This window comes from Mobula hypostoma, chromosome 23, assembly GCF_963921235.1.
Source record: "Mobula hypostoma chromosome 23, sMobHyp1.1, whole genome shotgun sequence".
Lineage (NCBI taxonomy): Eukaryota > Metazoa > Chordata > Chondrichthyes > Myliobatiformes > Myliobatidae > Mobula > Mobula hypostoma.
This window is the reverse complement of record NC_086119.1, coordinates 48,129,865-48,156,964: the sequence shown is the minus strand read 5'-3', so window position 1 is coordinate 48,156,964 and position 27,100 is coordinate 48,129,865. Positions and strand designations below refer to the sequence as shown.

The following is a 27,100-nucleotide window of genomic DNA, read 5'->3' as shown; positions in this document are numbered from 1 at the left end:
AGCAGATATCATCATCATTACGTGATTTGATGACTATGATTCACATAAATAGAAGTGGCATTACTTTCCGATGACAATGAATCCATTGATTTTTAAGACCAGTTATATCATCTAAAGGGTGGTGGGGTGGAGATACATCTCTATCAAAGGATGTGTAAGGCACTCCTCCCCTCCGGTCGCCCGCAAGTCACCCTTGGGCGAGATGTAGCACCTGCTTCGCCTCTCCGCTCAGGGTCACGTGAAGCCGTGGAAGCAGGAGGTGGATGGTCGTCTGAGCAGCCACACGTCCTGGTCATGTGACCACTGACGCCAGACAGACAATCTCGGAAGAGTATTGAGAATGGCTGGGGTCATCTGTCTTGTGGAAACGCTGCCCAGACAAAGGCAATGGCAATCCACTTCTGTAGAAGTATTTGCCAGAAACAATCATGGTCATGGAAATACCTTGATCACCTATGTCATACGACATAGCACATAACAAACAAACAATATCATCTAAACAAGGTAGCCTTATTTAATGCATCTTCATCTCAACAGGTGGCAATTGGAATGCATTTAACCCTTATGCACATAAGCAAAAAATGTTTATGCTGTCCTTTTGGAGAAGTTTTGAAAGGCTGAGAAGTCAGAATCAGAATCAGAATCAGGTTTATTATCACTGGCATGTGACGTGAAATTTGTTAACTTTGCAACAGCAGTACAATACAATACATAATATAGAAGAAAAAACACAAATAAAGTAATAATAATAATAATAAACTAAACCAATTACAGTATATGTATATTGAATAGATTAAAAAAACAGAAATACTATATATATTTAGAAAGTGAGGTAGTATCCAAGGGTTCAATGTCCATTTAGGAACTGGATGGCAGAGGGGAAGAAGCTGTTCCTGAATCGCTGAGTGTGTGCCTTCAGGCTTCTGTACCTCCTACCTGCTGGCAACAGCGAGAAAAGGGCAAGCCCTGGGTGCTGAGGGTCCTTAATAATGGACGCTGCCTTTCTGAGACACTGCTCCTTGAAGATGTCCTGGGTACTTTGTAGGCTAGTACCCAAGATGGAGCTGCCTAGATTTACAACCTTCTGCAGCTTCTTTCGGTCCTGTGCAGTAGCCCCTCCATACCAGACAGTGATGCAGCCTGTCAGAATGCTTTCCACGGTACAACTATAGAAGTTTTTGAGTGTATTTGTTGATACACCAAATCTCTTCAAACTCCTAATGAAGTATAGCTACTCTCCTGCCTTCTTTATAACTGCATCGACATGTTGGGACCAGGTTAGATCCTCAGAGATCTTGACACCCAGGAACTTCAAGCTGCTCATTCCCTCCACTTCTGAAGGATTGGTATGTGTCCTTCGTCTTACCCTTCTGGAAGTCCACAATCAGCTCTTTCGTCTTACTGAGATTGAGTGCCAGGTTGTCGCTGCAACACCACTCCACTAGTTGGCATATCTCACTTCTGTATGCCCTCTCATCACCACCTGAGATTCTACCACAAATGGTTGTATCGTCAGCAAATTTATATATGGTATTTGAGCTATGCCTAGCCACACAGTCATGGGTAAATAGAGAGTAGAGCAGTGGGCTAAGCACACATTGCTATGGTGCATCAGTGTTGATCGTCAGTGAGGAGGATATGTTATCACCAATCCACACAGATTGCGGTCTTCTGGTTAGGAAGTCGAGAATCCAATTGCAGAGGGAGGCACAGGGGCCCAGGTTCTGCAACTTCTCCATCAGGATTGTAGGAATAACAGTATTAAATGCTGAGCTATAGTTGATGAACAGCATCCTGACAAAGGTGTTTGTGTTGTCCAGATGGTCCAAAGCCGTTGTGTGTGTTTTACTGTTCTACTGCACACCCACATGTCCCACTATTTCCATACCTTATGAATAATTGTGTTGAATGCATGAGTGGAACTTCTGGTACCAAATTGATTTCCTCAAAAATATTCACCTCTGAAAATTGTACCCCTCATAAGTCCAACACTGCACTGAGGACTCCAGTGGGAAACTGAGGCCTATAAACAAGTTGTTGCATTACTTCACTGACATATGATTGTGTGGCCTCCAGAAGCTCATGTGCAGATCAACTTCTGTAAGTTAACTGTGAATCAGTGAATCCTTCCCTGTGGGCTTAGATTTTTATGGAGAGAGGGAAAATATTATATCGGCCTGGAGACAGGATCACTAGTTGACCACTGGGCTTCATGGAGTGTTCATTTTCATCAGAAATCTCAACTTAAAGCTGTGACACAAGGATTTCAACAAGGCTTCTCTCATTGCTAACAGAGCAGGGACTTTATTGGTTGGGAATGTTAAGCCCTCATTCCAGAGCCTCGTTCACCAATTCACATTTAGTTAAATGACCTGGAATATTCAACTGCTATGGCCTGCCTCCAGTTCATTGTGCAAAACATTGCAAATTGAAAAGTTTTGGGCAAATGCATTTTGGTATTTTGGGTACAGTGTGTGCACACTTTGTTGCGGCAAAAATTTGTAAATCAAGGATATTGTCCAAACTAGCTATGGAATTGTAGAGTCAATTTGCAAATCTAATGTTTGTAAATCGAGAGGCACTTGTGGATGGAATGAGTAACCTGCAGTTGAGTTAATGGATCGGGATGAATCCCATGAAGGATACAGCAGCAGGTTCACAACTGACTTAGCGATGCCCATGCACCCAACACCAGTCAGATAACCTGCTGTGTGCACACGGAGAGTGGAGAGTGGTGAAAGAACAAAATACCACGAGGGACTATCAGTGACTATAATGGGGCTTTCTGACTACCTTTTTGCTTTTAAAAACTCCTTACTCCCTTCTTGAAATGAATTACCTGGCCCTGCTGAGATACATCATCACATCAAAATCAGAATCAGGTTTACTATCACCGGCACATGTCGTGAAATGTGTTAACTTAGCGGCTGCAGTAAAATGCAACATATGATTAATAAAGAAAAAGTAAATAAATCAGTTACAGCATATCTATATATAATAGTTAAGTTAAATATGGTGCAAAAACAGAGTTAATTTTAAAAAGTGAGGTAGTGTTCATGGATTCAATGTCCATTTGGAAAGTGGATGACAGAAGGGAAAAAGCTGTTCCTGAATGGTTCAGTGTGTCCTTTCAGGCTTCTGTTCCTCCTTCTTTATGATAGCAATAAGAAGAGGGTATGCCCTGGGTGATGGGGGTCCTTAATAATGGATGCTGCCTTTCTGAGGCACCACTCCTTGTAGAATCGAGGATACTACAGAGGCTAGTACCCATGATGGAGCTGAGTGATTTTACAACTTTTTTACTAGCTTCTTTCTATCCTGTGCAGTAGCCCCCACCCCTCATACTCAGAGATATTGACATCTAGGAACTTGAAATTGCTCACTCCCTCGACTGATCCCTCTATAAGGGCAATTTGTATTCCCTCATCTTACCCTTCCTGAAGTCCACAGTCAGACCTTTGGTCTTACTGGCATTGAGTGCAAGGTTGTTGCTGCCACCACTCAACTAGCTGTTATATCTCACTCCTGTACGCCCTCTTGTCTCCATCTGAGATTCTGCCAACAATGGTTGTATCATCAACAAATTTATAGATGGAATTTGAGCTATTCCTAGCCACAGAGCCACAGGTGTAGAAAGAGCAGAGCAGTGGGCTAACCACACATCCCTAGGTGTGCTGGTGCTGCTCGTCATTGAGGAGGAGATGTTATTACCAATCTTCATGGATTGTGGTCTTCCGGTTAGGAAGTCGAGGATCCAGTTGCAGAGGGAGGTACAGAGGCCCAGGACTGTGGGATTGATTGTGTTAAACTCTGAGCTATAGTCAATAAACAGCATCCTGACATATTTGTTTGTATTGTCCGGGAGTTCTAAGGCCACGTGAAGAGCCATTGAGATTGCAGCTGCTGTAGACCTCTTGTGGTGTTAGACAAATTGCAGTGGGCCCAGGTCCTTGCTGAGGCAGGGGTTGATTCTAGCCATGATCAACCTCTCAAAGCACTTCATTATCATAGATCTGAGTGCTACTGGATGATAGTCATATTAGTCAATGCTGCGTGATAGCACTGTTGATGACCCCTTCCATCACTCTGCTGATGATTGAGAGTAGGGTGGTAATTGGCTGGGTTGGATTTGACCTGTTTCTTGTGTACAGGACATACCTGGGTAATTTTCCACATTCCCGGGTAGACGCTGGTGTTGTAACTGCACTGGAACACCTTGGCTAGTGGCGTGGCAAGTTCTGGAGTACAAGCCTTCAGGACTTTGTCTGGGCTCATAGCTTTTGCAGTTTCCAGTGCTTTCAGCCGTTTCTTGAAATTACATGGAGTGAATCAGATTGGCTTCAAGTGCCACTATTTACTTCCTAATATTTCAAACAATGGGCTAAACTGGATGAAGATTATAAAGCTTTACTTTTGTAATTGGTTTAACAGTAAGCGAATGAAGAACAGCAGCCTGAATCTCTAAGATATGTGCAGTGTGCAAGCGTGTAAAAACATGCAAGAAGAGATACAGATGGGGTTCCAGTTATGATATTGATTTCCAGTAGCTCTGCAACACACACTGATGGCAGGCAGAGTAAAAGCATTATCCATAGTGTGACGAGAATAGACATAAATTAAGATGTTAGCTAGCCTGGGCTGGCACCAGTGGGATCAGCAGTTGGTCTGCCATCTGTCTTCAGGAGAGAGAGAGATAAGGAAAACAATGGAGCAGCATTTGGAGATGTTAATGAAGGGAAGGAGAGCTGTCAAGATCGGCTCCCCCTTTGAACCCTGTACTGTTTGAAGTGATGGACAGGCGATACCCCAGCAGGGGGATAAAAAGGGACAGGTTCGCTAAGGCGGGACACACACGACACCCGAGGTAACGAGACCCTGGAAGCGGTGTGTCTCTCACAAGTCGGTGGGAAGTATCGGGCCATAGACACACAGGGTGGAAAGGCACGATCGGCGGGAACCTGGTGTGTGTCCACCCTTGCCTGGGTGCCAGGTTCACCGCAGAGAAACGATCGTATCTGGAAACGGAGGGGGTCACGGTCAGTGACCTCAGATGACATCACAAAGGGCTCACCCGAAAGCTGACTGCGAAGGTCTGTGTGGAAGCCTTGAATAGTCATTCGTTTTGCTCTCTCTCTCCTTCCCCCCACTGTCCATCGCCACGGCAGCGATTACTGCGAACTGAACTGAACTAAATTGAACTGAACTTTGCGTCACTTTGAAACTGGTCATTTACCCCTAGACAACGATAGAGCTTGATTGATCCTGTTACCTTAATTCTGTGTACATGTGTGTTTATCATTGCTGAACTGTTGCATTCATTATCCTTTTGATTAGAGTACTGTGTTGCTTGTTTCTTTAATAAAACTTTCTTAGTTCTAGTAATCCAGACTCCAACTGAGTGATCCATTTCTGCTGGTTTGGCAACCCAGTTACAGGGTACGTAACAATAGAGACCCACAACCGAGGAATAATGATATCAGTGAAAAACAGCAGTCTGGCAGCAGAAGTTCAGTCAATACTGATACTGTATGTTCAACACCATTGAAATCAAGGCTGACTGGTGAGAGCATCCCCGTGATTTCAAAAGCTGATTTCACACTGCATACACTTCTGATTATTTGTTAAATTTAGTAATAAGGTACCCACCTTCTGCAGCCTTTAACACTTCCGTTGTTCTTGTCGTAATTATTGGTGCTTGTTTACCAGAACCACTTGCTTCAGAAGCTTTATATTCTAAAATGCAAGAACAGGCAACACATAATTTTAGCTTTAAGTGCTGTTAAGTTATGTTTATTCATCAGGAATATTAAAAGGGAATTCTCTCTTTGGTCATTCATGTGCTTCTTTGAAGGAAACCTTAAGACAATGGAAAAATAGAGCATAAACACAAGGAATTCTGCAGATGCTGGAAATTCAAGCAACACACATCAAAGTTGCTGGTGAACGCAGCAGGCCAGGCAGCATCTGTAGGAAGAGGTACAGTCGACGTTTTGGGCTGAGACCCTTCGTCAGGACTAACTGAAGGAAGAGCTAGTAAGAGATTTGAAAGTGGGAGGGGGAGGGGGAGATCTTTGGATCCTTCAAGTGTATGGTGGAAGGGATTAGCGTACTCAGGAAGTGAGTGATTTCTATTCTCCGACTTGCTCTTCCAGTCATAGTATTTATCTGGCTGCACTCATTGAGTATCTGATTAGCAGCAATTCTGGGGATGTTGACAACAGGGCTCTCTTTAGCTCCAAAGTAGCTTTGGATTTTTAAAGCAATTATCTGCCGTTTGTTACAAAATATTTAATCTCTCTGTCCTTCTATATGGCTGCATCTCAGTCTTGCTCACCCCCTCTCTTCTTTCTTCATTATACCTCCCTCTCTTCATTGATGCTGCTCTGGTACCAATGTAGTCGTGGTACATATTGGTACTAATGGCATACTGTAAAAAGGAGGAGGTACTGAAAAGAGTGTATGGGGAGTTAGGTAGAAAGCTGAAAAACAGGACCTCTAGGGTAGTAATCTTGGGATTGCTGTCTGTGCCACATGCCAGTGAGGGTAAGAATAGAATGATTTGGCAGATGGATGCATGGCTGAGGAATTGGTTCAGGGGGCAGGGTTTCAGATTTCTGGATCATTGGGATCTCTTCTGGGGAAGGTATGACCTGTACAAAAAGGGCAGTTTACGCCTGAACCTGAGGGGTCCAATATCTCCGTGGGCAGGTTTAATAGAGCTGTTTGGGAGGGTTTAAACTAACTTGGCAGCAAGGTGGGAACTGGATGATTGGGCTGAGGATGGGGCAGTGGGTAGACAGGTAGATGCAGTGAGACTTTGAGGAAGGACAGGAAGATGATAGAGAAAAATTGCATTTAGTAGGATGACATGGGGGCAAAATCGAAAAGAGTGATGAATACAGAACTGAAGATGTAATATTTGAATGCATGCAGTCTACGGAATAAGGTAGATGATCTTGGAGCACAGTTAGAGATTGGCAGGTACATCTCTAGTGATCTCTAGTGGGCATCATTAGAGATCATAGTTGGGAGTTTAACATCCAAGAGGACATATTGTTTTGTAGGCAGAGAGGATAGGTTGCTGTATTGCTAAAAAATGAAAATCAAATCCTTAGAAAGAGATGACATGGGATCAGAAGATGAAAAATCTTTCTGGGTAGAGTTAAGAAACAGCAAGGGCAAAAAAACCCTGATGGGAGTTATATACAGGCCCATGAACAGGGGCCAGGATGTGAGATACAAATTACAATGAGAGATAGAAAATTCATGCAAAAAGGGCAATGTTATGATAGTCTTTGGAGATTTCAATATGCAGGTACATTGGGAAAATCTGGTTGGTGCTGGATCCCAAGAGAGGGAATTGTAGAATGCCTATGAGATGGCTTTTTACAGCAGCTTGTGGTTTTTAGGGGAAAGGCAATTCTGGATTAGGAGCTGTGTAATGAACCTGATTTGATTAGGGAGCTTAAGGTAAAGGAACCCGAAGGAAATAGTGATCATGATGATAGAATTCATGCTGCAGTTTGAGAGGGAGAAGCTAAAGTCAGATGTATTGGTATTACAATGGAGTAAATGGAATTACAGAGGCACGAGAGAGGAGCTGGCCAAAGTTGATTGGAAGGGGACACTGGCAGGGATGACAGCAGAAGAACAGTGACTGAATTTCTGGGAGCAATTTGGAAGGTGCAGAATAAATGCATCCCACAGATAAAGAAGTATTCTGAAGGTAGGATGACATATCTGTCGCTGATGAGGGAAGTCAAAGACAGCATAAAAACAAAAGAGTGGGTATATGATACAGCAAAAACTAGTAGGAACTTCAAGGGTTGGAAAATGTTTAAAAACCAACAGAAGGCAACTAAAAATCAATAAGAAAGGAAAAGATGAATAATGAAGGAAAGCTAACCAATAATATCAAAGGAGATATCAAAAGTTTTTTCAGATATATAAAAAAAGAAGTGAGAGTGGATATCGGTCCAATAGAAAATGATGCTTGAGAGGTAGTAATATGAACAAAGAAATGGTAAATGAACTTAATAAGTATTTTGCATCAGTCTTTACTCAGGAAGACACTAACAGTCTGCCAGAAATAAGAGAATGTCAGGGGGCAGATGTGAGTATAGTTGCTATTGCTAAGGGAAAGGTGCTTGGGAAGCTGAAAGGTCTGAAGGTAGATAAGTCACTCAGACCAGATGGAATATACCCCAGGGTTCTGAAAGGGGTAGGTGAAGAGATGGTGGAAGCATTAATAACAATTTTTGAAAAATCACCAGATTCTGGAATGGTTCCAGAGGAATGGAAAATTGCAAGTATCACTCCACTCTTTAAGAAGGGAGCGAGGCAGAAGAAAGAAAATTATAGGCCAGTTAGCGGTTGGGAAAATGTTGGAGTCCATTATTAATGATGAGATTTTGGGGTACTTTGAAGCACATGATAAAGTAGGCCACATTCAGCATGGTTTCCATAAGAGGAAATCTCACTTTCAAAATCTGTTGGAATTCTTTGAGGAAATAACAGGCAGGGTAGACAAAGGAGAGTCAGTGGATGCTGCTTAATTGGATTCTCAGAAGGCCTTTGTCAAGGTGGCATATATGATGTGGCTTAACAAGATAAAAGCCCATGGTATTACAGGAAAGATATATATTGTTAGAAGACTGGCGAACTGGCAGAAGACAAAGAGTGGGAATAAAGGGGGCCTTTTCTAGTTGGTTGCGAGTGACTAGTGGTGATCCACAGGATTTGGTTTCAAGACTGAGACTGCTTCTTTTCATGATATTTGTCAGTTATCTAGATGATAGAATTGATGGCTTTGTGGCAAAGTTTGTGAGTGAAATGAAGATTGGTGGAGGGGCAGGTAGTGTTGAGGAAGCAGGGAGTCTGTAGAGGGTCAGACTGTGAGAATGGGCAAGATATGGCAGATGGAAGATAGCGTAGGTAAGTGTATGGTCATGTGGAAGGAATAAAGGCATTGACAACTTCTAAATGGGGACAGAATTCAAAAATCAGAGGTGCAAAGGGACATGAGAGTTCTCAGCCAGGGTTCCCTAAAGTTTAACTTGCAGGTGGAGTCAGTGGTAAGGAAGGCAAATTCAATGTTTGCATTCATTTTGAGAGGTCTAGAATATAAGAACAAAGATCTAATGCTAAGGTTTTATAAGGCATTGTTCAGAGGAAGTTCATGAGAATGATTCCACAAATGAAACGGTTAACATATGAGGAGCACTTGATGGCTCTGGTCCTGTACTCACTGGAATTTAGAAGTATAAGGGGGGATCTTATTGAAACCTATCGAATATTGAAAAGTCTAAATAGAGTGAATGAGGAGAGGATGTGGGGAATTGTAGGACCAGAGGGCACAGCTCAGAACAGAGGGATGTCTATTTAGAACAGAGATGAGGAAGATTTTCTTCAGCCAGAGGGTAGTTAATGTGTGGAATTCGCTGCTACAATTGGCTGTGGAGGCGAAGTCATTGAGTATATTTAAAGCGGAGGATGATATGCTCTTGATTCGTCAGGACATCAAAGGTTATGGGGAGAAGGCAGGGGAATAGGATTGAGCGGGCCAGTAAATTAGCTGTAATAGAATAGCAGAACAGACTCAGTGGGTGAATGGTCTAATTCTGCTCCTGTGACTGATGGGAACTCACTCACTTCCCAGCTTGAAGAATTTTCGCAGCCAAGTTGTTTATTCTATTTCCCATTCAGTCTGTGAGGTTCAGCTTTAATTTTCAAACATTTGTCTATGAAAAATTTGGTATGTTCTCCATTGGCAAGGTAGTGTTATCTTGGTTCTCTACTACCAATCGCTTTCGCAGGCTGGAAAGTATAAAAACCCAACTTTGTGTACTTGACCACATCATCTCAGCAGCAGCATTGATGAAGTAATCACTGTGGGGAAAAGCGATCGATAAAGGTGGGGCACTTCCACTCGGATGTATAAAAAGATTCTCATGGCATGTTTTCCCATGGCCACTATCTTTCGTTCTCATGGTGTGTCCTGGTCAAACACATTCTTCTAATACTGCCATACCCGATTATCTGTCAGTTCATTGTGCTGCCATGTATACTGATATAACATCTCTCTCTTTCTCTTTTGCCCATTATTTAGGCAGCAATGAAGGTCCTTTAGGATTCTTCATTGCTGGTTTCAGAACAATTTTGTTTTACCAGTCAGGGTTGTTAGCCCTGAGCTGCACCCCCTGAACATGAAAGATCAGTGGACCACTCTTAATCCAGCCTCTACCCTTTGATCTGTTTGGCATGGGTGATCTCACCAAGAGCCAAAGCATAGAGCCCTGACTCCAGCCAACACAGCTCTCCGGGTCACTGAGGCACACAAGCCTCCAAAGATCAACAAAGTTGTGGTCCTCTCGGAGGTGATATGACATAGCAACTGGTGAAATTCACGGGTTGTAAAGCACATTGATGTGGGGCAGTGGAAAGCACTGTATTACACACGAGTATCTCCTTCTGCATAAAAGCTAGTCACTGTTGACATTAATCTTACCTACGCAAATAGCACCTGCATCCTCATGGTGTCTACAGTTGTGTTTTCCCCATCCAAGGTTAAAGCATTCGGCCAGGGAGGATTCTGTGCCTTTGCAGTTCACATTGTCCAGCAATATTGGCCCACTTCCATATCCAAAGTAGCCAAGTTCTTTAGCAGTGATGGCACTACCACATCCCAGCTGTCTGCAAACCACCGCCACATTCTTAATATTCCAGTCGTCATCGCACACAGTCCCCCAGTTATTTCCGTAAAATATTTCCACTCTGCCTTGACAGCTGTTGTTCCCATTCACCAAACGAATGGATCTGGCTGGAAAAATATTCACACAGTTATCATTCTTTCAGGGTTAATTTCTGTGGCACATGCAATTTTTAAATCGTTCAGCAAGGAATCTTAAAAGGGCAAGGTGAGACATCGGACTCATTGGCATACAGTCATTAATCAGGGTTGAAACTGGTTCAATATTGGCACAAGATAATGAAATAAAGGACCCAATTGTACAGTGCCTATAAAAAGTATTCACTCCCCCCACCCCCGGAAGTTTTCATGTTTTATTTTTTAACAATATTGAATCACAATGGATTTAATTTGACTTTTTTGACACTGATCAAGAGAAAAAGATTCTTTCGTATCAAAGTGAAAACAGATGTCTATAAAATGATCTAAATTCACCTCCATCGTTAGTTTTTAGTAGATGCACCTATGACAGCCTTGGATTTGTGTAGATAGGTCCCCACATCTGGATACTGAAATTTTTCCCCATTCTTCTTTCCAAAACTGTTCAAGCTCTCTCAGATTGCATGGGGATTGTGAGTGTACAGCCTTTTTCAAGTTCAGCCACAAATTCTCAGTTGGATTGAGGTCTGGACTTTGACTTGACACTCTAGAACATTAACTTTCTTTTCTCTAAGCCATTCCTGTGTAGCTTTGCATTTATGCTTGGGGTAATTTTCTTGCTGGAAAACGAATCTTCTCTCTAGTTGCAGATCTCTTGCAGACTGCATCAGGTTTTCCTCCAGGATTTCCCTGTATTTTGCTGCATTCATTTTACCCTCTACCTCACAAGCCTCCAGGGCCTGCTGCAGTAAAGAATCCCCACAGCATGATGCAGCCACCACCATGCTTCATGGTAGGGATCATGCGTTTTTAATGATGTAGTGTTTGGCCTACACCAAACATAGCGTTTAGTCTGATGGCCAAAAAAGCTGAATTTTGGTTTCATCAGACATAGATCCTTCTTCCAACTGACTTCAGAGCCTCCCATATGCCATCTGGAAAACTCTAGCTGAGATGTCATAGGAGTTTTTTTCAACAGTGGCTTTCTTTTTGCCATTCTGTCATAAAGCTGTGACTGGTGAAGCACCCAGGCAACAGTTGTTTCATGTAGTCTCTCCCATCTCAGCCACTAAAGCTTGTAGCTCCTCCAACGTCCCTAGTGGCCTCCCTCACTAGTCCCCTTCTTGCATGGCCACTCAGTTTTTGAGGACAGCCCGCTCTAGGCAGATTTACAGCTGTGCCATATTCTTTCCATTTCTTGGTGATTGACTTAACTGTACTCCAAGAGATATTCAGTGACTTGGAAATTCCCTTGTACCCATCTTCTAACTTGTGCTTTTCAATAACCTTTTTGCAAAGTTGCTTGGAGTGTTTCTTTGTCTTCATGGTGTAGTTTTTGCCAGGATACTGACTCACCAGCAGCTGGACCTTCCAGATACAGATGTATTTTTACCACAATCAGTTGAAACACCTTGACTGCACATGTCTCCAAAAATAGATCTCCACTTTAATTAAGAGAGTTCTGAAACCAATTGGCTGCACCAGTGATAATTTGGTGTGTCATAGTAAAGGGGGTGAATATTTATGCCAATCCCCAACCCAACATGGATTCCAGCACGCCGCCGTGCCTCGGTTGTCACTCACACCACCTCAGGTGTCTCCTCCTCTGGCTGGTCGCGTCAGGCGATGCCACGACATGAAGACCTGACACAAGCAAAAACTGAGGCCACGCAGCTCCCCCATCACCGGTCTCACCAGTGAACCGATGGACCAGACTTGCAGTATTTTATATTAGCAATGTCAATGGGATCTTGTGATCACAAGAAGAATGTTTAAGACAAACCTTTGCACCATTTGTTAGACCCAGAGAGGCACCTACAACCAAATGCACTGTCACCTCACCAGATGTTTGGTGAGTGTTTCAGTGGATCATAGATAATCCTGGACATTGCACAATTTCCTTCAGGAATTAGGAAATAAATTACGTTTTCCTTTCCACAGAAAGTGAAATAAGTGGATCAGACATGGCTTTGTCAAACAGTAGGATGTTTTCTTATTGTGTACCATCTTGCTTCCAGTAAGATGGCACTGATAAGTGGTGGCACTTTACGTGCAGCTCCGATGGGAATCATCAAACATTCCCATTCAGGACTACCACAGCTGAAATCCACAGTCACTGCCTTGGCTACTTTATTAAGCAGCATCGTGTTAAGATGTTTTAAAAAATCCATCGATACTCAAAGTCGATGAACGTCAGACGCCAGACTCTGGTCATGAGTGCAGTTCCCCTTTAAGAAAACTGAAGTGGGGATGGCACGCTGGTCCGCAAGGACCATTGAAGTGCCAACCCCTTAGATCACTCCCCTCCCCCCCATTCATAACTATCTTGCTGGTAAATCTACAGTCTCTGAAAAATTGAAGACCTCAGAGGAAGATTTCTGTACCAGAGGGACATCAGGGACTGCTGTGTACTTTGCTTCACAAAATCATGGCTATCCGCCATCATTTCAGATGCAGCACTGCAGCCTGATGGCTTCACCATTCTCTGCAAGGACAGGACAGCTCAGTCTATCAAAGTCAGAGGAGATGGAGTATGCTTTGTGATTAATTCATTGGGTGCACAAATGTGGCAGTTCGATCTCAGCCCCGCTCACTCAACCTGGAGCATCTAGTGGTTAAATGTCATCCATTTTATCTGCCAATGGAGATTTCTGCCATCGTCCTGGTAGTGATGTGCTTTCCACTGAGTACATCACAGTTGTCATCAACTTCATCAAGACTTATGTTGATGAGTGTGTGCCTTTGAGAACATACCGGACATACCCAAACCAAAAGCCATGGATGAACCAGGAGATCCATAGTCTGCTGAGGGCTAGATCTGTGGCTTTCAAGACCGGTGATCCAGAACTATACACCAAGTCCAGGTACGACCTATGGAAAGCTATTTTAAAGCAACAAAATAATGCCAATTGAAGTTAAGGATGGAATCGGATACATGTCAGTCCGGCATGATTTGCAGGCCATTACTCCCTTCAAAGTGAAATTGAAGATTGTGAATAGCTGCGATGCTCCATTCCCAGATGAGCTCTACTCCTTTCATGCATGCTGTGAAAGGGAGAATAAAACTACATCTGTGCGAATCCCTGCAGCATCTGGTAATCCTGTGATCCCTGTCTCAAAGGCCAACATCAGAACATCTTTTAAGAGGGTGAACCCTTGCAAGGAATCAGGCCCTGATGGAGTACCCAGTAGGGCTCTGAAAACCTGTGCCAACTCCTGGCCGGAGTGTTCAAGGACATCCTCAATCTCTCACTGCTGCGGTTGAACGTTCCCACCTGCTTCAAAAGGGCGACAGTCCCAGGAAGAGTAGAATGTTCTTCCTCAATGAATATCGCCCAGTGGCACTCATATCTACTGTGATGAAGTGCTTTGAGAGGTTGTTCATATCCAGAATCAACTCCTGCCTCAGCAAGGACCTGGACCTGCTGAAGTTCCCCTACCACCACAAGGTCTACAGCAGAAGCATTCTGTCTGTATCTGTACTCAACCTTGGATCACCTGGACAATAGTAATACCTAATTCTGGCTAATATTCATTGATTACAGCTCTCTGTATCTCCCTCCTCAACTGGATCCTTGTCTTCCTCAGCGTGAGACCACAGTCTTTGTGGATCAGAAATAACATTTTCTGCTTGCTGACAATCGACATTGAAACACCTCAGGATGTGTACTTATCCCACTTCTCTACTCACTCTACACCCACGACTATGTGGCTAAGCACAGCTCAGACACAATCTATACATTTGCTGACGATTGTTGTTAACAGAATTTAAGATGGTGATAAGGAGACGTTCGGGTGTGAGCTAGATCAGCTGGTTGGGTGGTGTTGGAGCAACAACCTTACACTTAAGATCTGTAAGACTAACGTATTGATTGTGGACTTCAGGAAGGGGAAGTCAAGGGAACACGCACCAGACCTCATCGAGGGATCAGCAGTTTCAAGTTCCTGGGCATCAACATTTCTGAAGATCTATCCTGGGCCCAATATATTAATGCAATTACAAGGAGACAGATGTCGGCTATATTTCATTAGGTGTTTGAGGAGGCTTAGTATGACACCAAAGACTCTCGCAAATTTCTACAGATGAACCATGGATAGCATTCTAACTGGTTGCATCACTGTCTGCTTTGGAGGAGTCACTGCACAGGACCAAACAAAGTTATAAACGCAGCCAGCTTCCTCATGGGTATTAGCCTCCCCAGCATCGAAGACACCTTCAATGAGTGATGCCTCAAAAAGATGGCATCCATCATTAAGGACTCTCAACACCCAGGACATGCCCTGTTCTCATTGCTACCATCAAAGACGAGGCACAGGAGCCTGAGGACACTCACTCAGTGTTTCAGGAACAGCTTCTTCCCCACCACCATCAAATTTGAAAATGGACAATGAATCCATGAACACTACGTCAGTACTTTTTTTCTGTCTTTTTGCACAACTTATTTAATTTATTTTATACTTCTTACTGTAATTTATAGTTTTTATTATTGTGTATTGAAATGTACTGCTGCCCCAAAACAACAAATTTCACAATATATACTAATGATATTAAACCCAAATGTAATTCGTAATATGTTGAATTAAACTCTTAATCACAAAACAGCACAGAAATTTCTTTGAATGAAAAATGATTGATCTTACCCCTTTGAGGTGTTGTCAGCTTTGTGGTTGTGACCAGTTCAAAAGTCTGATCTGTAACATCTGTAACCAAATACAAGGAGTGAATGTCAGTTGTGCATCTTGAAGTGATCTCTGGGCTATTATTGTGTCTATTTCAAATAAACTTCCAGACTTCCTCTCTGACACTTGGTATGAACGGATTGACCAAGTAGCTTGCACTTTTGGGCTGTGTGGGAAGTTAAAATGATGGAAATGATCAAATCCAAACCCAAGCCAATTACACATTTTGTCTGGAGAAATGATTGGATTCTGATCTTCAGAATATCTTTGATAAGTTTCCCCATAATACACGGATAAATAAGGACAGGAATTGCACAGCTGGGGACAACAGCAGTTGTTTGCTGGCTTCAGGGAGGGAGTAAAGCTTGGCCATTAGTAATGGAACACGTTGGTGGAATTGCTAGGTGTTTGCAAGCGGGAGAGTCACAGACACGGGGACATAACTGCAAACTGGCCAGCAGCTCTGACATCCACCATCACAAAGTGTTTCAGAGGCTGGCCATGGCATACATCAATGGCAGCCTCCCGGGCAACCTCAACCCACTGCAATTCTAAAGACCTCAAGAAGCTGCAGAGAGCTGTGGGCACATCATGGAAGCCAGCCTCCCCTCCCTAGACTCTATCTACACTTCTCACTGCCTCAATAAAAGAGTCAGCACAATCAAAGATGACTCCCACCCAGGACATAGACATCCCTCACATTAAGCAGAAGATACAAAAGACTGAAAACAGGTACCAGCAGGCTCAAGGACCAAGGACAGCTTCTACCCCACTGTTACAATTCAATTCAAGTTTAATTATCCTTCAACCATACATGAATAATCATGAATACAGCCAAACGAGACAGCATTACTCTGGGACCAAGGTGCAAAACACAGCACCAAGTCAAAGCACACATAGCATATATAAGATAGCAAGATACAGCCACACAATACAAGAGTCCAAACTCAAGCCATTCAATGTCACAGAAATCTTCAGATGTTGTCTTCTGCAGTGTGAAGAGTGGGGATGGTGGGTGGGAGGCTGCACCAACTCCAGCCTGGAGGCCGCCCCGGTGGAGTGCACCATCTCTGACAGCTCTCTCCTGGTGGCTGTAAACAGGCGACACCACGGCTTGAGGCCTAGTCCTCGTTGTGACCGAGGCCACGCAGCTCCACTGCCAGCTGCCCCTGCTCCCCACCAGTAAATCAGTAGATCAAACTTGTGGCATACCACATTAATAATGTCCAAAAGGGTCTTGCAATCACAATAAAAGCAACCAAAGTGGTCACTCGCTATTAAACTGTAAGCCCTCTTCAACTCAGGCAGCAGCATCACGCGCAGCTCCTTCATTTTCTCCTCCAACAAGCAACTCGCTGATGGAGTAGACCTGTAGTACTTTAAGCTCTTAACCTATAGCAGGATCTTACGATCATTAAAAATAATTTTAAATAGGACAGTAGCACTTTTAGTTGACCCTGTAAAAGCTGGAGCAAACGAATGTGCCAATATATTACTGGATTAAGATTATTGAGCTGTTCTCTACTACAATAAGATGGACCCTTGACTTCATAGTTTACCTCATTGTGGCGCTGCACTAATTGTCTGCTTGCAGGGCCGATTGTTGGTCAGGGTCGACCATGGATGTTCTGTCCTAACTGTCCAGAACTGCAAAGCCAGGGCAGTACAATATAGAGAGCAATCTGTTGTCCATGTAGCAAGGCCCCCGCCTCCACACATCTGATGAACCCAAAGGAATGGTAGAGATTGATACAGTGTGGCGCCAGCATTGTCATGGGAGTTGTCTACCAGTGATAAACTCAATGTAGGACTGGCTTAAGGACTCCAGCTCTGGATTTTTCCCTCAGGGTTTACTCCCAAACCCTTCCCCATGAGTGCATTTAGCTGCAAGGCAGCGAAGGCTTGCGATCGGAGTTTTCCTTCTTCTAGATGAACTACGAACTGTGGCTGACGAGCCCCATCTGCCCGAAACAACTGGCTTTAGGCCTCCAGTAGCCTGCCTTTGCCACTGATCGACCAAGCTGGCTTCAGACAACATCACAATACCAGTGAACAAGTTCTCGCACTCACATCGTACATCATATCAGGCTTTGATCATAAAAAGAAAATCGGAGCAATTTTTTATCGATTTATTCACTGCATACGACACCGTTTGGAACCAAGGCTTAATGTTAAAACTAGCCTGAATCATCCCATATAAAAAGATCCTACGTCTCCTCTACAGAATAACAAGCACCCATCCTTTCTTCTCCTTCCTAGGAACTGACACCAGTCGCAAAATGAAGTTCTGCAATGGCGTCCCCCCTAGGGTCAGTTCTAGCTCCAACTTTGTTCAATCTGTACCTCAGTGACCTCCCTGAAACCAAATTTGCTGAATTTGGATACACCAAATCTGGGTCATAGCCATCCAATCGAACGAAGTCAAAACCATTGAAAAAACCTCACCCAAGGCATCAACTCCCTATCCACCTGATTCTCAAAGTGGTACCTAAATATGAATGTAAACAAAACAGTAATTTCCATATTTCATCTGGACAACCGACTAACCAAACTTAAACTTAATATCAAGCTAAATGACAAACAGCTACCCAATGATCCACACCTAAAGTACTCAGGAGTCACACTAGATCAAACTCTCTCGAACAAGACACACCTTCAAGATGTTGCAAAGAAACTAAAATCCAGAACGGCCATGATCAGGAAGATAGCAGGAACTGAATGGGGTACTAACCAGTCAGTCCTATGAACATCTAGCCTAGCACTAGGTTTCTCAGTCACCGAATATTGTGCACCCACCTGGGAGAGAAGTGCTCACACAAACATCATCAATATACTGCTCCATACTTCCATGAAAATAATCTCAGGAACCTTACAATCCACACCTGTCCAAAGGATCCCAACACTGAGTGGAATAGCACCCCCGAAGATCCGTAGAAGAGCAGCTTCAGCAAAATTGCACAAGCATATTCAAAATATGCCCAACAATATTCCCGTTCGTAAACTCGTCGAAAATGCTCCTCTAACTTCCCAACTAAAATCCCGAAAACCTTTCTGCAACATGAAAAACCTCGACTCCTATGACTAACACACTGAATGGCTCCAATATTGGCACAACAACACGCGGCCCCCACACCTGGCAGAGATCTGATTGATGACCTCACCTCGCTCCTCCCGGGCCTTACTATAGCTACCAGAGGAAACTGGACAGCCACAAATAGACTCTGAAGGTGACATGCCAAAACAGTGCAAATATTACACCCTATCTTGCCCCTGTGGTGCCACAACCAAGGACATCCTCCACCTGGCCCAAACATGTCCTCTGACCCACATCCAAGATGGCTTTGCCGTGATCGATCGGTGCGGCCATGAGCTGATGGACTGGGTTGACAAAAACCAGTTAGAAGTGTGAAGAGAAAAACACCTGCCACACATGAAGGCCAGGAGCTGGACTTGTCAGAGGCTGTTGGAGATGCATGCCATTGGAAACATTTAATAGTTAATGGGACCTTATCTTCATTACCACCCCTTGCTATAATAACCTCAAGGAAACTTAAGGTTGAGGAGGAAGCCAGCAAACTATAGGAGGACATTAACAAACATGCAGAATGGGCAAATCAATGGCAAATGAAGTTCTGAGGTAGTACATTTTGGTAAAAGGAATAGAGATACGATTTATTGGAAGACGAAGATTTAAATTGGCTTGAGAAAAAAGGGGTCCTGTAGCACAGACATACTAGATTGCTAAAAGTTAAGGCAAAAGTTAGAAAGACCATATAAAATCCAAACCATGTAGTAAATGTTAATATTAGAGGAATAGAATTGAAAATTAAGGAAGTTATGCTAAGTTTGAATCTAATGTTAAAATGAACAGTTCTGGTCACCAGAATGTAAAAAGGAATTAGAAAGGATGATGCAAAGATTTACAAGGATAACAACAGAAATATCAGAGGAAAGGATGAATAATCTGGGTCCCTTTGGTCAAGACTGATGGATGGTCTACAAGAGGTCTTTACAATTATGAGAAGTTTTGATCAAGAAATAGTATTTCTGTTAATAAGGAATTGCATAAAGCCTGTTTCTGTTTTGAATATCTTCTGTAGTTCTATGACAGAAAGGGATACAATAGTTGGTGGGTCGGGGGGAAGGGGGTGATGGTATATGGTGGGAGGGTGGTGTTGGAGTTCATCAGGCAGGTTACATTGAAATATATTATTGAGGATGGTTGCTTTTACCTGTATCATTTCCTGTAAAGACAAGGGAAGGGCTAGATCTGTAGGAACTGTTTCTAGGTCAATGGCTGAAGAGTTTCTCATAGATAGAAGCATTATGTCTGCAATGTACTGCTTTCATAAACCACCCTACTTCTACAATCTCCCCATTGTAACCACTGAAATCGCAGACTCCTAAATCCTGCTGCAAACCCCTCGTAACCATCTCATCACACATAACTGATCTTACCCCTGTGGCGTGCCCACTCCCGACAGATGCAGTTTCCCTCAGCCCAGCAATGTCACTTCTTTTCTTTTTACTCTATCCTTCCCTCCTCCGCTGTTAAATGTACTGTTACCTTATTTGTCTCTTGGGCAAGAGAATTACCGGGCAGGAAACCCGGCAGTATAAAATACTTAATAATGCCTTCAGGTTAAAACCAGAACATCACTTCAGTTGACACCTCAGCAGAAACTACAAGAACACAACCCTATAGATGTCAGCTAGAAGTTCAATCACAATTACTTCATTTCTTCTGAAAATTCCTCCATCATCTTTTAGGGAATGCATTTGAAAATGGTCCAGATTACAGATCTTCTAGCATGTTCAGGCAGTGGGAATGATTACCCAGGTGCTGGGATGCTACAGACTACTTGATTTTTTTCATTTTAAGTTCAGTATCTGCTTTGGGTAAGTTTATATCAACTGTCCTTACTGTGATTGGTAGATGGAGCAGAATCTGTGCCTGTGTAGCCTGTGTACGGTGTAGAAAATCCAGTGGTTGAAGCAACTTGAACTGCCGTGGGTGTCCAAGAATCTTGAAGAAAATCAAAAAAGATCACTTAGTTAAAATGTTCAGCAACAGAGAGCTTAGTTACATCATCTTATATTTGACACTGTACAGTGTCTAACTTGAATTGAAAGCTGATTTTTAATATGATAAGTGCTAGATACGTGGGTTATGATCAAAGATAAAAATGGCTGGAGTCGCTTATCACTTTAGTGCAAGGATGTTTATTCGGTGCATCAAAAATCAAACTTACAAAAATTAGAGAAAATAGTGAAAAGAAAACTGCCAATATTTGCAAAAGATATCAAGCAAAAAAACATAATAATGGCTCTGTATTTATTCTTATGCAGTGTGAACTTCCAGCAGCCCCGATCTCTCATCCGTTCTGAGGGCGAAGAGCTCCTTTTTTTAGGCACCAGGAAAAGACACCTTTAATTACCAACAAAATTAACTTAAGACTACACATGAATTAGAATATGATGCACCCCACAATGTAGTTACAATCACATTACAAAATAAAGAGAACTATCTACCTTAAATACAGTATACAAACAATGTAGACACATTTTCACATCCCCATTACTAAAGAAGCAGATTATTCTGCCAGGCACGGCAGGAAAGGCAACATAAAGCCAACCAAGCACACCGGCTTGGTTTAGGACCCAGTATGGGAATATACTGGGGAAGACACTGAAATGGACAATGACAGCAGAATGACAAGGCAATGTTTCTGTGTGTGTGTGTGTGTGGATGCGTGTGTGTAAACAGTACATTTACCAAGGGCTTCTCCACCACAATAAGATGAGCTGAAACACTTTACTAGTGGAAAAGATTAAGCAGATTTAGAATTCTGGAATAAGGTAGAGGAATTAACAGCTGGGTTAAGAAGGAGGTTTGAGTAGATAATGATTTTGTCACAAAAGCAATGAAATCCAATTTCTATTCTTGGGAACCTGGTGATGAATAATTAATAAATAGGGTTATAGCCTGCAAGGTTTTGTAATGAGTAGTGTTCGGTGTGAGTGGGCTAGTATGTGGAGATTAGAATAACATTGGGATTTAAAAAAATACTTCTTGCAGATCAAAACATGAGGAGACTTGTACGGGGTTAGGAAGAGGTGAAACACTAGGCATGTTTGTACAGGATAACGTATCTATTATAAACAAGATTGGATGGGAAGGATTTGAGTCAAGATGAGCTGAAAGTAATCAAATCCTATCATACAATATATCTATCCCTTAGAACCTGACACTGAACTTAGTCCATTTAGAGCTCTGATGAAGCAGACACCCATTATAGCGTCAGAGAGACTGCACTGAGTTGGGAGGAGAAGAAACGAGTGAGGAAGGCGAATGTAAAACCTAGATTATTTCGGTGAAAACCATACCTGCACAGATGACCCCTGCGTCTTCATGATGGCCACAGTTGTGCACACCCCATCCCAGACTGTGGCAGCTCAACAACGATGACTCTCCCCCTTCACAGTTGACATTGTCCATTAGAATCAGCCCTTTTCCATATCCAAAGTAGGAATTGGTGGTGGAAGATATTGCTGCCCCACAGCCGATCTGCTGGCACACCACTTTGGCATCATTCATGTCCCAGTCATCGTCACAGATCGTTCCCCAATGTCCTCTGTACTTAATCTCTACTCTACCCTGACATGAGTTGTAGCCATTGACTAATCGAACGTTGCCCTCTCCTGTAAGAAGAAAAGAGAACTTCTTATTACTAGAGACTTGCTCATGAACCTGGGTTTAATTAATTCGTAAGGTACATTTTACAAGATAATAAGAGTACTGCTAAGTGGATTAGTGAGATTATACTCAGGAATGAACAGTTCCCTGATGCTAAAGGATAATCTCTACCCTATCTTTTCCCAACCATTCTGTAGATGTTAACTCTTGATGAGGATTATTGACTCTCGACGACAGCAATGGAGAGAACTCTTTACCAGTGACGGTCCATTTCCCACTGGCCAGTGAGAGACAGGACACCTTACTTCTTCTCATCATTTTTTCCAATCCTGATGAAGGGTCTTGGCCCAAAACTCTTTTCCACTGGTGCTGCCTGACCTGTTGAGTTCCTCCATCATTTTGTGTGTGTTGTTTGGATTCCCAGCTTCTGCAGATTCTCTTGTGTTGGAGCACCTTGCTCTGTCACCTTCTAAAATTTCTAACTCAGGGAATTCTATGGGGATAATTTCTTAAAGTGATGCTGTACTGTAGAGTTTTGTTTATGCCAAACTTAGCATTTAGTCTGATGGCCAAAAAGCTCAATTTTGGTTTCATCAGGCCAGAGAAGCTTCTTCCAGCTGACTTCAGAGTCTCCCACATGCCTTCTGGCAAACTCTAGTCAAGATGTCTTGTGTGTTTTTCTCAGCAGTGGCTTTGTCTTTGCCACCCTTTCATAAAGCTGCGACTGGTGGAGCATCTGGACAACAGTTGTTGTATGCACAGACTCTCCCATTTCAGCCACTCCTCCAGAGTTGCCATGAGTCTCTTGGTGGCCTCCCTCGCTAGTCCCCTTCTTGCGCAGTCACTCAGTTTTTGAGGACAGTCTGCTATAGGCAGATTTACAGCTGTGCCATATTCTTTCCATTTCTTGATGATTGACTTATCTGAACTCCAAGGGATATATAGTGACTTGGAAATTTTCTTTTATTTATCTCCTGACTTGTGCTTTTCAATAACCTTTTCACAGAGTTACTTGGAGTGCTCTTTTGTCTTCATGTTGTAGTTTTTGCAAGGATACTGACTCGCCAGCAGTTGGAACTTCCAGATACAGGAGTATTTTTCCTACAATCAGTTGAAACACCTTGACTGCACACAGGTCTCCAAAAACAGATCTCTATTTAATTATGTGACTTCTAAAAGTAATTGGCTGCACCAGTGATGATTTGGTGTGTCATATTAAAGGGTGTGAGTCAATTATTTTGTATTTTATATTTGTAATTATTTAGATCTCTTTGTAGACATCTGTTTTCACTTTGTCATGAAAAAGTCTTTCTCTGTTCATCAGAGTAAAAAAAAGCCTAATTAAATCCATTGTGATTCAATGTTGTAAAACAATAAAACATGAAAACTTCCAACATGAAAACTGTCATATAGATGTTCGAGGCACTTTCACTTCTTTCCCACATGGCCGCCTTTACACAATAGAATCTACTTTGCAGCAGGGCAATTACACACAATATGAAACATAGTAATAACATTGGAATTGTTGTATTTTTGTAATAATTACCTTGAATGTATTCCCACACCGATAGTTTGCTTTCATTTATCTTGCTTATAGGTTTAGAACTGAAATCTAAAAAGGGAAAAAGATAATTTATGATTACCCATTGAAAAGATGACTTGACCCCGAGGTTTGTATCTCTGTACATTTATCATGACAATCCCTGCTTACATCATGGAGATCCGAAAATCTGTTACCTGACCTACTGGCAGTAACTGTGACAAAGTAGGAATCACAATCTTCCCACGATTTCCATTCCTAACTGCTGGAAATAGAATGTTACTTAAATAGTTCTGGTGGGTCCAGAACTATCTGAGATGCTTGCTGGGTAGCTGGAATATGGGGTAGGGAGAAAGGAGGGAGGGAAGCATTTGAAGGTAGTTGGAAGTGCATTGGGGAGTAATCCTGCCTTCAGTGAGGGGCACTAACAACCAGCTTAAAAGACAACATTTTAACCTATATGACAAATACCTGGATGAGCAGAGTTAAGACTAGAAACGGTCCTTCCCTCTTCTTACACTCTTTCCTATGTTACTGATATTGAATTTGCCTGGTGCCCAGGGTGATGAAAGGTGAACCAGGCAGTGAAATTGCTGATGGGTGAAGTTCCCTAACCCAGCACGCTTTCCGACACCAGAAGCAGCTGTGGGAGAGGGATGAAAACAGAATTTAAGCACCCTCCCAATCTACACTTGTGGAAATGCTTTGATCCAGACTAGCACCCAAAACCATCCCTAGGTCCTGTGGTCAACTTATTCCAAATCCCATTTTGTGGTCTTTAAGGAAATTTGTTGAATCTTCAGTCCAGCAATTCTGCTGTATCTCCAACTAAACATTTTGAAAGATGATGCATACTGACTTCTATGCTGCTTACACTGATTCCTGGAAATGGAGAGAGGTTCTGAGTCAGAGTGTTTATATTATGAAATATATTTATTTTGTCTCTCATGGAGACAGTGAATTGAATGGCTTTATTCACAGAGATAAACTTCTGTGACTGAAATCTGTGTGAATTTTAATGGTTAAAGTTATTGTTCAAACTTCAAAGTCTATTTTATTATCAAAGTAAATATATCAGCATCTTCAACCCTGAGCTTCACTTTCCTGTGGGCATACTCAGCAAATCTATAGGATATCAATGAAAGATCAACCAGAGTGCAGAAGACAACAAGCTGTGCAAATAACAATAGACAATGAGAACACGAGATAATGAGATAGAGTCCTTGAAATGAGATCATTAGTTGGAAGAACATCTCAATGGATGGGCAAGCATGTGTAATTATCCACTTTTGTTCAAGAGCCAGATGGTTGAAGGGTATCAACTTTTGAACATGGCAGTAATACCTGAGGATCTTGTACCTTCTACCTGATGGCAGTAGCGAGAAAAGAGCATGGCCTGAGTGGTGGGGATCTCTGATGATGGATGCTACTTTCCTACAACAGCATTTCATGTAGATGTACTCAATAGTTGGGAAGGCTTTACCCATGATGGACTTGTGATCATTATTTTCATTGACGTGTGGAATACAGCTCACTTGTACAGTCGTCACATCTAACACCCTCTACATCTGTTACCAGAGCTTCATTATCCCAGCCAGCCCTACAATTTGATCTTTAGTAGTCTGCAACACAAAATGCCCCGTTTTTGAGTGTAACAATGAATCTCCATTATGTTTCACCCCAACACATATTACAGCTTATTTGCTTGGGCCTTTTGACTACCAGAAGGAACAAATCTCCAGGTTTATAAGACCAGAGGTAGGGTGAGGGAAGTTGAATATTCCTTCAACACCGATTCATCAGATCCTGGCTGCTGTAAATGTTACGTGTTCCCCTACCTGTCTACAACTCTGCAAGGAAACCATCCATTGGTATTGAACGATCCCCTTGTATGTCAAATGGGGTCTTGCTCTAATATTCTACATGGCTATGGCCTTGTGACTTATTATCTGCTTACACTGCTCTTTCTTTATAACTGCAACACTTAATTTTGGTTTCTGATGTCTCCCTTGTACTACCTCGATGCACTAATCTGGGTGAATGGCATGCAAACCAAAGTTTTTCAGTGTACCTCAGTACACATGACAGTACTAAGGACAATAAAATTATTAGACCATCAGACATACTGTAGGAACAGAAACAGACCATTTGGCCCATTGAGTCTGCTCCACCATATCATCATGCTGACCCATAATTCCTCTCAACTCTGTTCTCCTACCTTCTCCCCTTAGCCTTTGACCCCTGAACCTATCAATCTCTTCTTTAAATATACCCAATGACTTGGCTTCCACAGCCTTCAGTGGCAATGTATTCGTAGATTCATTATCCTCTGGCTAAAGAAATTCTTCCTCACCTCTGTTCTAAATGGAGTCCCACTATTCTGAGGCAGTGCCCTCTGGTCCTAGACTCACCCACTATAGAAAAAATCCTCTCCACATCCACTCTGTCTAGGACTTTCAATATTCAATAGATTAAACGAATAATCAATAACCTATATCCTTGCCTGTTCTAACTTCCCATTGGGTACTGAGCAAATTCAGCACAAAATGGCAGTGGATGTTTGTGAAAACATTTCCACATCATTTATTAGAGATCAATGTAACAACTTGATAATTAGTCTCTGTTGCAATGAAGGATCCCCAGGTATTTTGCAGGATAAGAAGGAGAAGCTTGGAATCACAGAGAACGGATACAAGCCCAGCAGGTCCATGCAGACCTATTTATACCAGTCCTACACCTATTCCACCAGATCCTCCATTCCCATCAATGGCCCCACACCTAAACACTAGGGATAATTTAGAATGGGAAATTAATCTACAAAGCCACATATCTCTGGTTTGCGGGTGGCGACTAGAACATACAGAGGAAACTCACCCAGTAGGGGAGCAATGTGAAAGCAGACAGCACCTGTGGTCAGCGTTGAAGTAGGATTTCTGGTCCTGAGGGGCAGCAGCTCTCTCAGCCACTGCTCTGTTCTCCTCTTGGAGCTGGGTCCACAGCACTTTGACACAGAGCCACAGACGGTGAATTCAGCACTGTTGACCAAAACCTTGGTGGAAATTTCAATGTTTACAAAGCAGAGGGGGGGGGGGTGATGGGGAGTTTTAAACAAGGGATTCCTGAGTTGTAAGCAATTCAGCAGACCACTTGGCTGATATATTTGCGTTACATCTTCAGATTAATTAGGTGCATCCCAGTTCTGTTCCCTTAGCACGAATTCCCTACCGAAAGTCATTTGTATTTCAGATCACAACAACTGATGACAGGCAGAAATACAGAACCTTGCTCAAACCTACTTTGGTTCTTTTGCCCATTATCTCAAACCTGAATCCTTTCC

At 42.6% G+C, this 27,100-nt stretch overlaps 1 protein-coding gene across 1 annotated transcript in view; it reads right to left on the bottom strand.

The window, feature by feature from the left end:
- Nucleotides 1-27,100, bottom strand: part of LOC134337012 (scavenger receptor cysteine-rich domain-containing group B protein) — a 61,759-nt gene that overhangs the window by 1,518 nt on the left and 33,141 nt on the right. The window contains exons 4-7 of the mRNA XM_063031755.1: nucleotides 21,914-22,228; nucleotides 20,451-20,552; nucleotides 10,508-10,819; nucleotides 5,647-5,733 (exon numbers count right to left, since the gene is read on the bottom strand). Of these exons, the coding sequence (XP_062887825.1) occupies nucleotides 5,647-5,733; nucleotides 10,508-10,819; nucleotides 20,451-20,552; nucleotides 21,914-22,228 (816 nt within the window). The remainder of the gene's footprint in view (nucleotides 1-5,646; nucleotides 5,734-10,507; nucleotides 10,820-20,450; nucleotides 20,553-21,913; nucleotides 22,229-27,100) is intronic.